This window comes from Mustela putorius, unplaced genomic scaffold (genome assembly GCF_011764305.1).
Source record: "Mustela putorius furo isolate JIRA1106 unplaced genomic scaffold, ASM1176430v1.1 tig00000997_pilon_pilon_pilon, whole genome shotgun sequence".
In the NCBI taxonomy this organism is placed as follows: Eukaryota; Metazoa; Chordata; class Mammalia; order Carnivora; family Mustelidae; genus Mustela; species Mustela putorius.
Window position 1 is genome coordinate 2,610,101 of NW_025421527.1, and position 16,480 is coordinate 2,626,580.

The 16,480-nt window shown below is 59.0% G+C and overlaps 2 protein-coding genes across 3 annotated transcripts in view; both read right to left on the bottom strand.

Annotated features, from left to right (window-relative positions):
* Positions 1-2,039: 2,039 nt before the first annotated feature.
* On the bottom strand, positions 2,040-5,047 carry ACKR1 (atypical chemokine receptor 1 (Duffy blood group)). Its single transcript, XM_004775812.3, has 2 exons — positions 3,458-5,047; positions 2,040-3,055 (listed from the first exon to the last, which is right to left on the bottom strand). Exons 1-2 carry the CDS (start codon positions 3,479-3,481, stop codon positions 2,090-2,092), a joined length of 990 nt encoding a protein of 329 aa, XP_004775869.2. The 5' UTR covers positions 3,482-5,047; the 3' UTR covers positions 2,040-2,089.
* Positions 5,048-6,149: 1,102 nt separating this feature from the next.
* Positions 6,150-16,480, bottom strand: part of CADM3 (cell adhesion molecule 3) — a 29,634-nt gene continuing 19,303 nt past the window's right edge. For both annotated transcript variants that reach the window (XM_004775813.3, XM_004775814.3), the window contains 8 exons: positions 15,784-15,924; positions 15,133-15,285; positions 14,360-14,497; positions 13,859-14,029; positions 11,622-11,712; positions 11,059-11,228; positions 8,282-8,407; positions 6,150-7,198 (listed from right to left, as the gene is read on the bottom strand). In XM_004775813.3, the coding sequence (XP_004775870.1) occupies positions 7,080-7,198; positions 8,282-8,407; positions 11,059-11,228; positions 11,622-11,712; positions 13,859-14,029; positions 14,360-14,497; positions 15,133-15,285; positions 15,784-15,924 (1,109 nt within the window). In that variant the 3' untranslated portion in view covers positions 6,150-7,079. The remainder of the gene's footprint in view (positions 7,199-8,281; positions 8,408-11,058; positions 11,229-11,621; positions 11,713-13,858; positions 14,030-14,359; positions 14,498-15,132; positions 15,286-15,783; positions 15,925-16,480) is intronic.

The following is a 16,480-nucleotide window of genomic DNA, read 5'->3' on the forward strand; positions in this document are numbered from 1 at the left end:
GGTCGCGGGGAAGGACTGGGGTAAAGCGGCAGGGCAGGGGTGGGCTGGGCGGGAGATAAGTGTGCGGAGGCCCTCCCCAGACCTCCCTCCCCAGCCTCAGGGACCTCTTATCAGCCGCGGGCTTCTGCCTCGGCCTTGGCTTGGTGAGGGATGTGATAGGGGGCTCTCTGGGCTTCTTTCCAGCGAGACCCTGCAGGCGCAGTTTGTGTCTCCTGGGCTGGGGTCGCCGGGGCTGGGGCCAGGCCGGGTTGCACAGCGCCCCGGAGGCGGGGGACAGCCCGCTGAGCATCAGGTTGACCCTGGAAGGTTTGGGACCACCCTGCGCTTCCCCTCCGCTAGGTCAGCCTCTCAGGCAGAGCCCTGAGCGGGGGTGGGGGGGTGTCCGGTGTCGTCGGAGGAGGGGGTTGTGGGGGGATGTCAGGTAGGATGCAGAGGGGGAGGAGCTGGCGGGTTCCGAGAAGTCCTCTCTGGAAAGCGGCTGAGAGAGCAATCCCTGTGCCGCCTTCGCAAACTGTGGTCGGAGGCCTTAGCATAATTTAGGTTTGTAAATTCTCTCTTTTTTCTTCATTTTCCTTCTCTTTCCTGTCTCAGAACGAACGCCTCCTGCGGCTCCGGCCCTAAGTCCCGCCTTTCAATTTAGGATGCACCAATCAGCCGCTACCCTGACGGTTGCTAAGCGACGGGAGGGGGGGTCGGAGGCTTTGTCACGCACCCACCTGGGAAAATTCCCGAGGATGCTCCGGCTGGGCCTGGGCCTCTCCTGCGCTCTCGCAGTGTCTCCAAGCCCAGAGTCGAGCGGAGCCGGCGCAGGGGGAGCGGCTAGAGCACATCTGTACAACACGGGAAGGCTGTCGGGGTTCAGACAGAGGGGAGGCACCTTCAAGTCTGCCCAGCTTTCACTTGGGTTGGAGGCACCTTGGGGACGTGGCCTCTTGGGCAGAGGGCGAGTTTGTCGGTGGCCGCCGAAGTTCTCCCCCTTACGGAGAGGGCTTATCCACTGTCCTTCCAACCACTACCCAGACTTGGAGAAAAACCCTCCAGGACTATGACTATGAGCAGGACATGGGGCTGTGGTGTGACAGATGGAAAGAAAGACCCTTTTCAGGAGCTGAATGGGGGAAAAATCCAGAGGATTCTAAGCAGAAGACGAGTCAGATCAGGCCCCTCCCCTCAAAGTGCCTCAACCCCCTTGACTTCTTGGTTTTTAGTTCCCTGTATGCATCCCACACAGACACCCAGAGAAGGCTCAGCATAGAAGCCAGGGGAAAGAAAGCCCATTTGGGTAAGGGAGTGAGTCATTAATCCTGATTCCACATTCGGAAAACAAGGATAGAGGGAGGAGCCCGCAGGAGGGAGGGTCAGAGGGAAGGCACGCGGGGGGTGCGGCGGGGTGCGGCCCCGCGTGTGGACCGGTGCGATTCCGTGCTTGCACCCAGCAAGATGTAGGTTCCAACAGATGGAGACACACAGATGCACACACACACACGCACATGCACATGCACACTCACACACACAGGGATTAGTGTCCTGCCGAGAAACAAACCTCGGGGAGATGATTCCTAAGAAGTGGCTTTTGGAATTGTCTTGATATGTTCCCTGGACAAAGTGAGGCCCCCTGGGATGCTGCTCTGCCTGATCTCTAAGCAAAGCCAACAGCGGTCCGGGAGACAGTAGTCCGAGAGGAAGGCTAGACAAGTCGGACAGGACGGGGGCCATGCTCTCGGCTCTTCTCTCTCCTCTGGTCTTCTCTCTCCTGTTTTGAGTCCTCTTTCATTTGCTTTCCCGAGCAGGTGCTCTTCCTCCTCCATCTCTTCTGGTTTCTCAGGCCCCCTGCTCCCCTCATACTCAGGCGAATCTCCTCCCCTTTGAGACGGCAATAACCTCATACCTCTGGAGAACATCTCTGCACCCTGAGGAAGTTTGTATGTCATTCACTTTCTCCCCAGGCCAGCTAGAGAAACGGACGCCGGCAGGAAGGTCCGGTTTCTCTCCATTCTCCTGCCTGCTCTACGTCCCCAGATAAAATAAGAAACCACAGCTTCATTAAAGCAGCGTAGACTTTAATTCAGGTGGACAGGCAGGAAGAGAGCTAGGACTTTCCTCCCTGGGCGTCCAGATGAGAAGGCCGTCTCAGGGGCAGGGGGGGCGGGGCGGCGCGTGCGGTCTGGTGGTAGGACAGGGCCAGGAGCAGGGGTGTGGCCACACAGTGCAGAATGGCCAGGGCCTCCGCCAGGTGCTGCAGCAAGTCCAGAGCCTGCTGGGCCAGACATGTCCACAGGACCAAGGCCTTGGACCTCACGAGGAAGTCCAAGCCCACAGCTACCCCATGAGGCCACCAGAACACAAACCAGGCCCACAGGACATTGGCCCAGGGACGCTGCCCCCTGCTCCGTATTTTCATTATCGCCTTGGCTCCCAGCAAACCCAGCGGCAGCAAGGTGAAGACGGCGCAGCAGGCAATGGCGTGTGACAGCGGCAGAAACCAGTGGCTCTTGCTGAATGTCAGGGAGCAGAATCCACGAGAAGTGTCACTGGCCAGGGTGACCGGCAGCCCCAGCAGGACAGCCGTTCCCCAGAGTCCCACACCAAGCCTCAGGGTGAGGTTGGGGACCTGACCTGTGCCCATTTGGGGGCCCAGGCAGGCATGGCACCCTATCAGCAGAGCCTGGGCGAAGGCTGAGCCGTACCAGACCATGTGGGCCAGGTGGCACAGAGGGGTGCCCTGGAGCTCTTTAAGCCCTGGGGCCAGGAAGGGCACCGCAATGCTGAAGAGAGTGCTGCCCACGGCCAGCTGTACTAGGAAAGGCCGTTCGGGGCACACCTGCCAGTGGAAGAGAGGTCTGAGGAGGGCGAAGAGGATGGCTCCCCCGGCCAGGATGCCCAGGATGCTGGTGAGGATGAAGAAGGGCAAGGAGGAGTCGTCCAACAGGCTGCAGGAGCGGCAGGGGGCAGCGGCGTCCACGTTGCTGTAGTTATAGTTCAGGTCATAGGAATCATTAAAGTCATCCCAAATGTCATCTTCGAAGGTGAACTTAGTAGCGTCCTCATTCGCCACCTGGAGGACAGCCCCAGAGGGGACAGTCAGATCATCTGTCTACCCCGCTCAAGAGTCCCTGGGAATAAAGGGAGCGGGAGGGGGAGATGGAGCGGAGGCCAGCCTGGAGGAGGGGATGCAGTGGGGGCAGCAGGGAAGGATGGCACAGGAGCCTCGGAGCCTGGGAGGAAGAGCAGGGGACGGGAACGGACAGGCTGCGAGAGCCGGACAAGGTCCGGGTCAGGGCGCCAGGGACCTGGATGGATGAGGGACCCCGGAGCCCAGAGTAAGAAGGAGGAGAAGGAAACAGAGGGAAGGGTAAGAGGCGAGGGGAGAAGGAAAGAGGTGCAAAGGCCCTGGGGCAGACAGAAAGAGGTGGTGGGGGAAAGAGATGGAGGACTGTGGGCCCAGCCCCACACTCACCTGGTGCTGCAGACAGTTCCCCATGGCGCTGCCGGGCTAAGGGCAGGCAGAGAGAAGGGCTGGGAACGTCCCGTGGGTGGCTGCGGCTCCAAGATAAGTGCCAGGGGCTAATGAAGGCCATCAGTTCTGGGCAGGGCTAGGGGATAGGCAGTGGGGGGGAGCCGGGCATTCAGGAAGCCTTCGCCCCACACCCATGGCCCGCCTCAAGCTCAGGCCCAGAAGGGGCAATCGCCCGGGGCTTCCTGTTTTGAGGTTGGATTTCACTGGTGGGGACCTGCACTCAGGAAAGGAAAAAGATGGCCGGCAGATAGCGGGTGTTTTCCCGAAGGTGGAAAGCGGGGCTGAGAAGCCAGGGGGGTTTCCAGCAGGGATGGAGTCTTCGAGCACCAGGAAGGAAGAGGGGCCAGGGGTGACTTGTGAGACAGAGATAAGAGACCTGCTGGGAAGGCAGAGGGAAGGGGCAGCTGATGACTCTCACCGAGTCTCCACCCCTTGAACTGGATCCAAAGAAAGACAGCTCCAGGGGGACATTCGAGGGAGGGGCTGTGAGTGGTGCCCGAGGTCGGACCGGCCCCCGTTGATAGCCCTGCGCTGCGCATGCCGTCTCTGTGTGTGGCTGTGTGTGTCGTGTGTCGCGAGCACATAGCCGAGGGCTAGGCGGTAGGTGGGTGTTGGGTGCTTCAGCGTGAGGACAGGAAGGGCTGGGGGCCAGCGGTCAAGGCTGTGTGAGGAAGCTGCTTCAGGGAGCGGCTGGGCGTTGGTCTAGCCACCTATGGGCGCCGCGGACGCATTCTCCATACCAAGCATGATGCGCTGTCTGACGAGTTAAAGCAGGCTCTGGGGGACAATGGGGCAGCACATTCTACAATGGGACTGTCGCCCATGGGGCGCTCTCGATCATATTTGTGTTGGGCATAGAAAGGCTCTGAACGGACTCACTGGCGGGCCTCTGGGCTATGTGTGCAGTTCCTTACAGGGGTGGGGCTTCTGTTTCTCCCCGGCTGGCAGAGTGAAAGCATTTACTCTGCACATGCAGGCCCCAGAACCCACACCTCTGCTGCGGGCAGCCTCACCCCTCCAGGGCTTCTGCACAGTCTCTGCTCTTTCCCTGCATTTTCTTGGGTGGGGAAACGGCCAGACCTTCGGGTCACGGGGTCTCAGGAGCTGGTTAGGCGACACTATCTCATTCCAGGAGAGCCTGGGGTGTTTCAACGCAATCTCACCAGGAGCCCTTTTGCATTCAGGCAGGGGTGCATGGAGCCAGAGTAGGGGAGCCGAGAGGCAAAGGTGGGTGCCTTACATAGATCGCCAACCCCTTTCTTCCCAGGATGACTGCTCCGGATTCATGTTCAACGTGAGCGTGAGCGGGGCTAGACAGTAGCCCTGGGGAGGGTCTGTCCTGCTGTGGGGCCAGCGGCGTCTCTGCCGTCACTGTGTCCTTCTCCGGTACCCGGTGGGGAGGCAGCGGGGAGCAGGCAGACACCCCTCCCCGACCACGCGAGAAAGCAAGGACCCTGCCGGAGGGGGTGAACAGCCTGCTCTCCCTTGGAGCGCTCTGCTGTCTCCGCGCAGGGATGCCCTTGGGAGAGGGGGCCACCCCTGGGGGGGGGGTCCAGGCGCAGGGGACACCAGCAGAACCCCCCTCACGCGCACACCCCCCGTCTGGAGCAGGAGCAGCAAGCAAGAAGGAGGCAGCGGGCGACACGGATAATCCAGATATATTGAGGGTGGCCCCTCGGAGATTAGCACAGGAGAGTTAGAAAGATTATAAAGATACACGACCCCCTCCCTGCTCCCTCCCCCACCCACAGACAGACACACACAGCACAACAGCCCCGCCCCCCCGCCCCCGTACAAATATGGCTTCTGTGTAATATGGACAGAGTGGTTCAGCTCCAAGAGGAAAGGTCATTTTCCCAAAAGCGGGTGCCGGGAGACAGGGAGCCGACAGGCCTGGGGCCCTAGGCTGCCTTGCTGCTGTGAGGGGGGAGGCCCTGGCTGAGGTGTGTGTGTGGGGGGAGGTGCCCGTGCTGCCCAAGGGCCCTAACCAGCGGCTGGAAGAATCCCGAGGATATTACCTGAACTGAGGGGGGCGGACAGGCCTGCCGGCTGCAGCAGAGAAGTGAGTGGGGCCCCGCCGGGACAGGGGGGGCGAGCGACCTCATCTCCACAGCGGCAGTGCAGGAAGACAGAAAATCAAAAGCGGGGGTGGAGATGGGAAGGAGACAGAGGCTCGCTCCCGGCCCTCGCCCCCCGGGGTCAGACTATGGGGGGGAAGAAGTGACAGTGGTCCTTCCAGGGTCAGTGCCGGGGAGAGGCCTGAGGGGTGCATAGCAAAGGCTGTGGCCCTGACTCTGTGGCTCTGAGAAGGGAAACTGAGGCAGGGACAGATGAGATGGACAACTGAGCAAAACACCCCCTGGGACTGTTTTCTCCATGACAGATGGGCACCGAGGGCGACCCGGGACACACGGGCACGGAGCCACAGCCCAGGTGAGGTCCACAGCCCGACTCAGAGCCCTCCCCGCCTGAAGCCCTCCTCTGCGAAGCGTCCCGCAGCCCCCACCCGCCTGGGCGCTCCCTCCGCCCCCCTTCCACACGCGTGCACACACACAGATGCAGGCACAAACACGAGAACCACACGCTCACAGAGTTCACATCACTCCCCTCGTTTGGGCAGGACACAGCTCAGTGCACTGAAGCTCCTTTTAGTATTTTTGTTGTTACGTCTGCCTGGCTGCTGAGGGAGTGGGAAGGGGCAGGGCAGGCCGTACAAGACGGGAGCAGCGGTTGCCGTGCGACAGTCAGGGCTCGGGTCAGAGCCAGGGGCCCGCAGCAGCACCTCTCCCACAGCTGCTAGAGCGCTCGCCCCTGGGGCCGGGCTTCACTGGACATCGGGCGCAAGGGGTAGAGGCCCCTCTCCGCCAGCCTCCCCCTGCAGAACTACCCCCTCCTGGCAGGGACCTGTGTCCTTCCCATGTGGGAGCCCTGGGTCCCTGCATGGCTGCCTTCCACCTGCTGGCTCACACCTCCTGGGGACCCCCATTCACCCCTTTCCTGTCATGGAGGAGGAGGGGTGACAGGGCGGCCCGCTTCCCTGTCCGTAACTTGAGGTGCGTGACTAGCAGAGGAAAAGCCCCCTCCAGCCCCTCCAGGTTCTGCTCACCACTTCCCATTCCCCCAGGAGGCCATGAAGCGGGGGAGGACGGAGAGCTGCGGGGCAGGGCCCCCACACCAGCCCGGCTTGGCTCCCTATCCTTACCCCTCCGCCTTCGCTCTCCTCCTACACTCCAGGGTTTTGCTTTCCTCACCCAGGGCCCCTGGCCCTCCAGCCTGGAGACGGATTTGATTTGGGATTGTTATAAAAATAATAATAACCCAAACGCAGAGAAGCCACGGAAAGGGCTGAGGGTGACCCTCCCTCCCCCCCGCCCTCCTCCCTCCCCATTCCAAACCGAGTACAAAACCGCACCCAAAGCAGACATTCTGTACAGGGGGGTGGGGGGGGGCTGGGGAGCAAGCGGGAGGGGCGGCCCTGGGGTCGCTCTGTACAAGTCCAGGTTGGTGATGGCCCCAGCAGTCCCCGTGGGGCCCCTGGGGTGCAGGGGGGGTCCGGGCGCCTCTAGATGAAATATTCCTTCTTGTCGTCCCCGCCCGACTGCCCGCCTTCTGCGTTGATGATGGCCGTGTCTGCATCTGGGGCGTCATCAGAGCCTTTGGCCTCGTGTGTCAGGTAGGTTCCTGCACAGACCGAGAGACCCCTCCCGTCAGTCGCAGGAGCAGTTTCCACTCCTCCAAAGCCCACCCCCAACCCCTGCCCTGACGGCGCACTGCCCCCCCTGCTCCTGCAACATTTCTCCGGCCTGGAGCTCTCTAGGTCCCCACCTGAGCCAGTTTCCATCCTGCTGCCAACACCCATCACCTGACCACACCCATGGACAGTGACTGAATGCTGCCCTTAACTAGAATCTCATTCATAAAACAAGAAAAAACCTGCGTGTACATCTGTGCATGTGTGCATGCGTGTGTGCATGTGTGTACGTGTGTGTGGGTGTATGCATGCGCCTATGCGCCCGCAAGTCTGCACGAGTGTGCATGTGCACACCTGGGTGTGCACGCATGTGTGTGCACATGTGTGGGTACGTGTGTGCAGGTGTGTATGAGCGTACAGGTGTGTGCCGATAGGTGCGTGTATGTCTGTGTGTACCTGTGGGTACGTGTGCGCGGGTGTGTGTGCACCTGTACGTGTAGTACTGGCATGGACCTCTGTGCTCCCGTCTGTGTATGTGTGTGCACATATGTGCCTCCATGTGTGTGCACACATGCACACCCTAGGTGGGGACAGGGAAACTGCAGGTCAGCCGTGAACAGGAAGCTGAGGTCTGGGTCAGCCGTGCAGCGGGGCTGCTGGCTGAAGTAGCACAGAGGGGAAAGTCTGAGGAGTGGGCAGGCGTGGAAACGGGAGAGGAGCAGAGACGCTGTGGGACGGAAGGACAAAGAGTGGAGAAAGGAAGCCAGTGCAGAAAGAGATGGGACCGGCAGGTCTCCTCTCCGAGCAGGAGGCCCTGGGGGCAGAGCGGCAGGGCGGGGGCGGGCGGGGGGTGCAGCGTGGACTGAGATGGAGGGTCCCTTTGACTTGGAGAATCACCAAGTGATGGGGCTCTACTGCGGGGTTGGTGGTGCTCAGTCATCACAGGGCTGGCTGTCTTCTTTCTTCCTCTCGCCCTCCAAGGGCCAGTGGAGTCCCCAGAGGAGGTGGAGCAGCCAGCTCCCTGCTGCCTCCCTGCCCGCCACCCCCCACCCCGGCTCCCCGCTGCCTCTGACCTTTGTGCCTGATCAAGTAGTGGCCCAGGAAGATGAGCAGAATCAGCAGCAGGAAGACGATGAACGCCACGATCCCGCCGATGATGGCGTGGTAGGTGCTGGAGGACGAGGGTACCGGGCTGGGGTCTGCGGGGGGGGGGGGGCGCACAGTCAGACCTGGAAGAGCCCTTGTCTGAGCGCATCTCTGGCCCGGCCGTGGGCCGCCTGACACGGCACAGGACACGGGCTGACATCCGCTGAGCGGACCGGACCGAACAGCAAAGGGGACGTGCCTGGTTTTGCACTCTTCTTTCTTACACCCCGTCTGGAATGCAGTAATTCTCCTTAAAAATTGTGTATTTGTGAATAAGTTGACAGATCTGCTCACACTCAACCCTTTCAGCTGTGTTTCTGGCCCGGAAGCTCTGGTCAAATTCATCCTGTTAACGACCATGTCGTCTCTTGTTCTCGCTCTTGCTTTTACTTTCGGGGGGATCAGACTGTTCCTTCTCTCTCTCTCTCCTGACTGCTTGCCCTTCAGAGCTGGCCTCTCTCAGGGGCCCCCAGCCTATTCCTCGTTGCCCCAAGCACAGAGAGCGAGACACCGATGAAGCTGCGAAGGGGAACTCTGACGGCGCCTCCAGAAGGCCATGCACTGAGGTCACCCTGTGAAGAGCAGTTCTGGGGTCCAACTACATCACAGTCCTCCACCGGGAGGCCTCGGACTCCAGCGTCACATCCCAGCCTCCAGAGGCTTGTGGGAAAGTCAAGGACTTTCCCCCTCCCCCACCCACACCCTGAGCTTCTTCCCATGATGGCCAACGTCTCCGCCATCTTCCTTCCACGGCAGCATCTACGGCAGGGTGGGGGAGGGGGTAGATCCTCAGCGTGCACACTGGACCAGGCACGACGAGGTCAGCACCAGCCTCGTCCACGTCCCAAATACCCGAGGAGACAGCGCCCAGGCCTGGGACCCAGTTCTGATGCGCCCAAAATTACATGAGCCCTAGGTGTACCTGTCCCACCCACGGGAAGGCCACTGTTTTCCTACAGAGTCAGCTTGAGTCTCGATGCCTCACTGACTCCTTATATATTTTGTCTTTCCTGCCTCACGTCTCCTCGAGCTTGACTGGGCCAGCTTTTTCGTTCCTTGACTGTCTACGCCTAATTGGAAAAGAAAACATTTATGTTCTGATTTTTTATGCTCTGCTGGGGAGGGAGAGAGAGGATGGGCCTAGGGGCTCCATGATACGGTGGGGTGGGTGGGAAGGTGTTGAGTGGGAAGCAGCAGAGGGACGTCGCCCCTGTCTTTCTCCCAGGCAGTAGGTGCACACAGTCTCACATTAAAAAAATAATAATAGGGACGCCTGGGTGGCTCAGTTGGTTGAGCAGCTGCCTTCGGCTCAGGTCATGATCCCAGGGTCCTGGGATCGAGTCCCGCATCGGGCTCCTTGCTCCGCAGGGAGCCTACTTCTCCCTCTGCCTCTGCCTGCCACTCTGTCTGCCTGTGCTTGCTCTCTCTCCCTCTGTCTCTGACAAATAAAAGAATAAAATCTTAAAAAAAAAAATCATCATCATCATCATCATCATCATCATCCTGGATAGTTGTTCCAGAGGCTATGGAAAGGGAAATCCCTCAGAAAAACAGAGCTTCCCATGGCCAAAAGGACCTCTGGGTCTTCAGTTGCAGATCGCTGTCTCTGCTGGAACTAACTCCCTGTTTTCCCTTCCCTGTTGATAGGGTCAGGGCTGCTCTGGAGTCCCCGGGAAGGAGCTGCAGAGCCTCCTCCCACCGCCGGGTGTCAGCACTGGTCGCGGTCACAGTGAGACGGGACCGTGGGGGAGGGGCCGGCGGGACACCAACCACCAACCGCAGGGGCCAGGAACACTCTCTCACCGCCCTGGCAGTCACCCTCAGAACTGGCCGGGGGAGCTCTGGGGGCTGACGCTGGTCCTCACCGCTGGCATCCTACACCAGCATTGTCTGTGGTGCTGAGGCAGCTCCCACGAGCTGAGTTCTGACCCTGGAGTCAGAATCACCCCATCTGCACAAACACCCCGGTCCCCAGGTCTCAGGTCTCTTATCTGTCACCTCACTGACTGAACAGGCATTTCCGGTACGGGAGCCTCTAGTGTTCCCCCGACAATGCATTTCCCCTATTCTGAGCTTGTAAGGTTTTCTGACAGGACCCCGCTGCCACTAGGATCTTCAAAAATCCTGCCTGCTCTCCAATAAGGGGACCTCTGTGCCAGCCTGTCACTGCTCCTGAGGTTCTGTGGTCACAGCTGTGGGAAGAATTTCAGAGAAGAAGCATCACTGGTGTCTCTGGGAGATAAGACCTCGGAGAAAGTGGCCAGTGTCTCCGCATCATACCAACGGGCGTCTGTGTTCTGCCTGAACCCACCCTACCCTGTCTGCGGCCAGGAAGTGGCGGTGACACCACGGGTCCCCTGCTGGTCACCAGAAGAGCAGCCCTGGCACAGGCCCCTGGAAAGGGGAACCCCCACACCGGCCCTGGCGAGACTCTGGGGCCTCTCCACACAGAGGCGTGCTGCCCCGGGGAGAGGAGGGGTAGGGGCACCGCTAGGGCTCACCGGAGCCCGCCATTCTGCTGACGGCGTCCGTCTTGCACATTCCAGAGCAGACCTAGAGCCCGAGTTCCACACTCCCACGGTCGGCCCTCTTGCCCTCAAGGCACAGCGAGGGCTGCTCTCAGGAGAGGAAGTCACAGAGCGTGGGGTGGGCAGACAGGCGAGGGGGATGCCCGGGGAGGGCCGGGAGGGCCGGGAGGGCTCACCGTTCACGTTGAGCGTGTAGTACGCCTTGTAGCTGCCCATGTTGCTGGTGGCCGTGCAGCCGTACGTCCCGCTGTCACTCTTGTTGAGGAAGGGGAAGATGAGGGCGCTCTCCTGGGTCATCTTCAGCGGGGGCACACTGCCTTCCTTCTCCCACAGGTACTGCTGGGGGCTGCAGAGGCAGAGGAATCACACGTGTTTGGGAGCGAGCAGGTCAGGGGGCTAAAGGGACCAACAAAAGTACATCTGGGAGGAGGAATTCAATCACGGTTTGACCCAGGCTCAAGCTGCTGAAGGGAGGGGTGACCCTTCGGGATTTGACCCCAGGATGAGGGAGGTTTCCTAACTCATGTCTGGCTGTGTCTTGGTGGTTCCCATGGGGACCTCGGGGGCGGCTGGGGAGGGCCCCTCTTCTGCGGCTTTGCAGGAGATGCCGTCCAGGAATGGACGGTGAAGGGCAGGGGCAGGGAAAGCGAAAGGCTGAGAACGGCGGGGAGACGGGGAGACTGCAAGGGGAGATCGCGGTCTGAGGTGTGGAGGTGTCAGGCCCGGAAGCAGATCTTACACGGGATTGCCACGCCCCTCACAGTGGAGCAGCAGCTTCTGGCCCTCGCGAGGGTGCGGGGGGTCTGGCCTAATCTTCGCCGTGGGTGTGTCTGTGGAGAAGGAAATGATGTCAGTGCACCGTTGCCACACTGTCCAGGAGAAGACCAAGGACCACAGTCCCGCGTCACCCTGTTGTGCATTAAGGCTTCGACTCCTACCTGTCTCAGGCGTGGGCGGGGCTGGGGACACAGACCTCCTGCCCCAATGTCTCACGAGCAAAGTCCATGGTTACTACTCAGTGTGCACAGGATTTGCATTGCAACCTCATAGAGGTAGGATTTCTGAAGCTCTGTCTGTGGTGGACACCGAAGGAGTGTCCTAACAGAGAGCCAAGAAAGGCCCCTGGTTCACCTGGGCCTGGCACAGAAGTGGGACTTCATGCACATTTCTGATGGAGCCAGTGAACTTGACCTGGGTCATTTCCTGAGCTCACAATCTCCCCACCCTCTCTCCTCTGCTCCTAGGGAGCAGCCTGTGAGCGCCGAGTATCGTTTTCAGGGGTCAGAGCAAAAGTGAAGGAAGAGTTTCCCAACAACAAGAGATGGGGGTCATATTTAGGCTGCAGAGATGTGCTCTGGGAAGAGAGGATGGCATCTGCCACGGGCACCAGAGGGCTGCTAGGAGGCTAGGGCCAGATGGCTGCTCAAATACAGCCAGAGGCTGGTTTAGAACAACAGATAAAGGCACCGAGCTTCCCCTGCGGACAGAGCCAACCTTAACCACCTGCTTATGAACGTGTTTCCGTCAAATCAAAGAGGACAAAGAGATCAGGCCGGGTGAGTTAGTGCATACGTTAGTGAATACGGGGGCCCCACCCCCATCGAAGCCTCTAGTGCCTTGCCTGGAGTCTAGCGCTTGTTGACTGACTGCTGATCACCGTTGGGCCTCGAGAGTCAGCGCCAGAGGATCTAGTACCTGGCAGGGCAGTCTGTGGGGTTCGGACATGGGAGAGAGGACCCCAAGGCCGGGGGCCCCGCACGCATGACCGATCAGCAGAGAAACACCTTAGGGTGATTGAGAACTCTGAAGTCTGCTGAGTTCTTTCCTCGGGATCTTCCCCTTGACCCTCCTGCTAATCAGTGAAGCACACAGCAGCCCCTGGGAGAGGGCAAGCTTTGGTCAAAGAGGCAGAGCCAGTCAGCGGCAGTCCCACTCACAGGAATCCGGGCCATCTGCAGCCAAATGGAAAGGGGCACCCCCGGAAACCTGCCTCACGTCCAGCTTTCAGCAAGGGGTCTAATGATTTGAAAGGGCACCAGAGTCAGTCCTGGATCTCCCATAAAAGAGAAGGTTAAGCAGTTGAGTTATTTGAGGATAATGACCAGCCTCTAGAGAAGTCAGGACAAGAAATGCATTGTTTTATGATTCTCTGTACTCTGTCTCTGCACTTTTTCTTTTTTCTTGGTTCCCGCACTCAGAAAATTTCCAGTTTCTCACGAGAGGGTGAAAGTTTCCTGTCCATACTCAAGGCAGAGTCCACAGAGAAATGAGGACCCTTGGAAAGGCTTGGAGAAGGGACAGTGATGGTGGTCATTGTAGGTCAGAAACCCGAGAACCCTCTGGTTTGGGGGGCTGGGGCAGACGATGAGGACCACAGGGAAGATCTGGGATCCTGAAATCACAGTGTGTTGGTCTAGGAAGAAGCCTTAGCGATCACCAGGTTCATCTTCTCTTAAAGGAAAGAAAGAGTCCAGCTCACTGGACGAAGCCATTTCCTTAAGCTGGCACAGCCCCTAGCGGTGGGGGATGGGGGGACGCGGAGACCAGCCCTGCGTCTTCCAATTCCAGGCTTGCTACAGTCGCCGCCAGAGCTCACGGTCTAGTGGTACATCCCTGGCCTAGCTCAGGACTTGGTAAACTTGCCCTGGGGCCAAATCCTGCCAGCTGTGTCTTTTTGTAAATAAAGCTTTATGGGAACACAGCCACACTAATGTGCTGACATACAGTTTATGGCTATTTTCCTGCAGCAACAGCAGAATTAAGTTGTTGAGACAGAGACTGTGTGACCCCCCCACCAAAGCCTCAAATACTTGCTATTGGGCCCTCTCCCAAGAAGCTTGCCGACCCTTAGCCTGGTGCCGTCACCCGTGGACTCATCGCTGATCTGCGTGAGGTGCTGCGTGTAGCCACGCGCACTCTCGTCCCCTCCCCCCATTTCATACCTGACCCTTCTTCCCTCACAAGCCCACCACATACATAGAACTTCAATGCGTTGGGAAGTGGATCTGTCAGCTCCCTTTAGAGACTCATGGTTCACAGAGCACACGATGTCCGCCCCGTCGTCCTCCCGGGAAACCTGGAATGTCACTGAGCTGCTCACGGTGAAGGTTTTACCATTGGGGTCTTCCTGAACGCGGGTTGGTTCTCCTGGAGTACAGAACAGACACGTCCACGCGCATACACACAGACACAGAGTGAGCCCTAACATACAGACAGTGTGGGCCCACGGCAGGCATACAGATGGCGAGTCTCCACTTAGACAAACTTAGAAAGTTGTGAAATGCTGATGTACACACAGGGAGAATGTGGGTCCTAACACACACACACACACACACACACACACACACACACGGGTGCACAAAACACCTGTCCTCCTCCTCCTACACCATGCTGATGTGCGCACACACAGACGTGTACCCCTCTCTTCCTCACCCATCCTACCCTCTCCCACCGAGCCCCAAAGCAGGGAGAACTTACCGTGGAGCTCTTGGTCGCCCTTCCGCCAGGTGAGCTGGGCTGCAGGTTTGCTTCCAGAAGACTGACAGTTTAGGGTGGTTGTCTCCTTTTCCCGTAATGATGACTTGTAGCCAGTAATGATGGGCTTCTGTGGGATTCCTGCCATGGAGGGGGGACGGCCAAGATAGGAAGGAGAGGCACCATGAGGTGACCTTAGCTCTGCCTGCAGAGATGGCCTCTCAGGGACTCAGGATGCATGAGTCCTACTTTGGGTTAGAATGCGTAGAAGACTAGAGAAAGCATCTTTTTCTCCCATCTCCTCCCTGAGAACCCACAGGGAAAATCTAGTACGTAGCGCGGCCCCGCACAGCACCCCTGGCCGGCTACAGAAAGGATGTGAAGCCTAGGAGAGCAAAGAAGGAAACTGAAACACAGGACCCGCTGAGAGCACATAAGCAGCAGGAGGGTACTTGGACCTTAGAATCAACACTGCAAAGACTTCTCGTGTTTCCCTCATACAGTCTTAGGAGGTACGCAGAACAGATGTCAGCATCTTTTTTATCATCGTTGGGGAGATTCAGGCTCAGAGGGAGTAAGGGAGCACACAGGAAGTAGAGCAGGAAGGATCAGAACCCAGTACTCTCGGCATTTTGTTCCATTGCAAAGGAAGCACAGACTGAAGTTTCCCCAAATGCTCAGAGACTCACTGGGCCTCTGACTGCCTTGGGGGCTCACCTAGGAGCTGTGTTTGCAAGGAGGCATGCTGCGGAGCCCCTGGGGTTAGGGAGCCTCACCGAGCACAGTGACGAGGGACTTGGCCGTCCTCACGGGCATGGTGAAGATGGAGCAGGTGTACTCGCCCTCGTCCGCCAGGGCCACGTTGCTGATGCTGATGCTGAGCTCATGGGGAGTGGATCTAACCAGCTGGATCCGATTATCACGAAGGGCTGGGGACATTGGGAGAACGGGAAGCAAGGCTTTTACCGGCACTTTCCACGGTCATCTTCCAGTCCCAGGCCAGCGTCTTTGGAAGAAGGGCTCTAGCATGGTTTGGGGCGGGGGAAACTCCTCCTGAGTTTGAGCCCTCTTTATGCCCTCACATTCCTGAGCCACTGGGCAGGCACAGTAGCCTCAGGGATGCTCAGAAAAGTAGGCCTGAATCTCGTGGGAGTGCCTTGTGAAGTACTTGGGGCAACACTCGACACCAGCTAAGTCTTGGGGCTGCTTTGAGGTGTCTCCCCCGGAGGATGGTGCACGGCTCAGGTCGGAGCTGTCACACCATGGTTTCTCTGGAGCGTGCAGATGAGCCCCTGGCTTGTTGCCTCCTCAAACAGCACACCTTCCAGATGCCCAGCCTCCGCACCCCAGGCACATGCTGCCCTGGGCTCCTCGGACCCCCGCCCTAGCCCACAGCTCCCCTGGAGAGAGGAGACCTGGGGCAGTACCTCTCTTCTCTCCAAAGTAGAGAGTCTGCTGGGCAGGGTTGGACCACTGCAGAGACGAGTCCTCGTGGTCCTTCACTTGGCACTTGAGCACCACCGTCCCTCCAGCCACCACGGTCTCATCTGACGTCCAGGGCTGGCTATCTGCAGGAGCGCAAGAGGGTCAGCATCCCGAGGAAGGCCGGCCCCTCCACCCGCTTCTGGGGCAAAGCGCGCCTCATCTAACCCGGACGGTCCAAGGCGCCCGTGTCTGCGTTCTCGTAAGGCATCGTGGGAGAAGGAGCAGAGGTGGTGGGGAAGGGGAGACAGACCTTATTTCCTCTGGCTTGCAATGCACACAAAAACAGTCATTTGTTGAATGTTTGCTGAGTGGAGGGGAACACAGGCGTCCCAATCTACACAGAGCACCGCACAAGCAACTCTCCTGAGAGGCGCTGCCGCTCACTGTGAAAGCACGCACACGCACACGCACACGCACACGCACCTGTCAGTCTAGGCTCCGCCTCCCGGCCTCTGCCTGTCTCTGCGAGCAAAGGGCGGGAGAGGCGCTTGAGACAAGTAATCCCCAAACTAAAAGTGAGGAGAAGGCCAAGCCAGCCTTGGGTCCCACGTTCATTTACATAAGAGGGAGCTGATAAAACTGTGGAATAAGGAACAAAAAGATTCAAAAAATAAATAAATAAGTAAAGAAGAAGAAAGA

Excerpts from the sequence above, each read along its gene's own strand:
- ACKR1 (XM_004775812.3), bottom strand. The coding sequence starts at position 3,481 with ATGGGGAACTGTCTGCAGCACCAG. Across the intron at positions 3,056-3,457 it reads GGAACTGTCTGCAGCACCAG|GTGGCGAATGAGGACGCTAC; the intron begins GTGAGTGTGGGG and ends GCTGTCCTCCAG.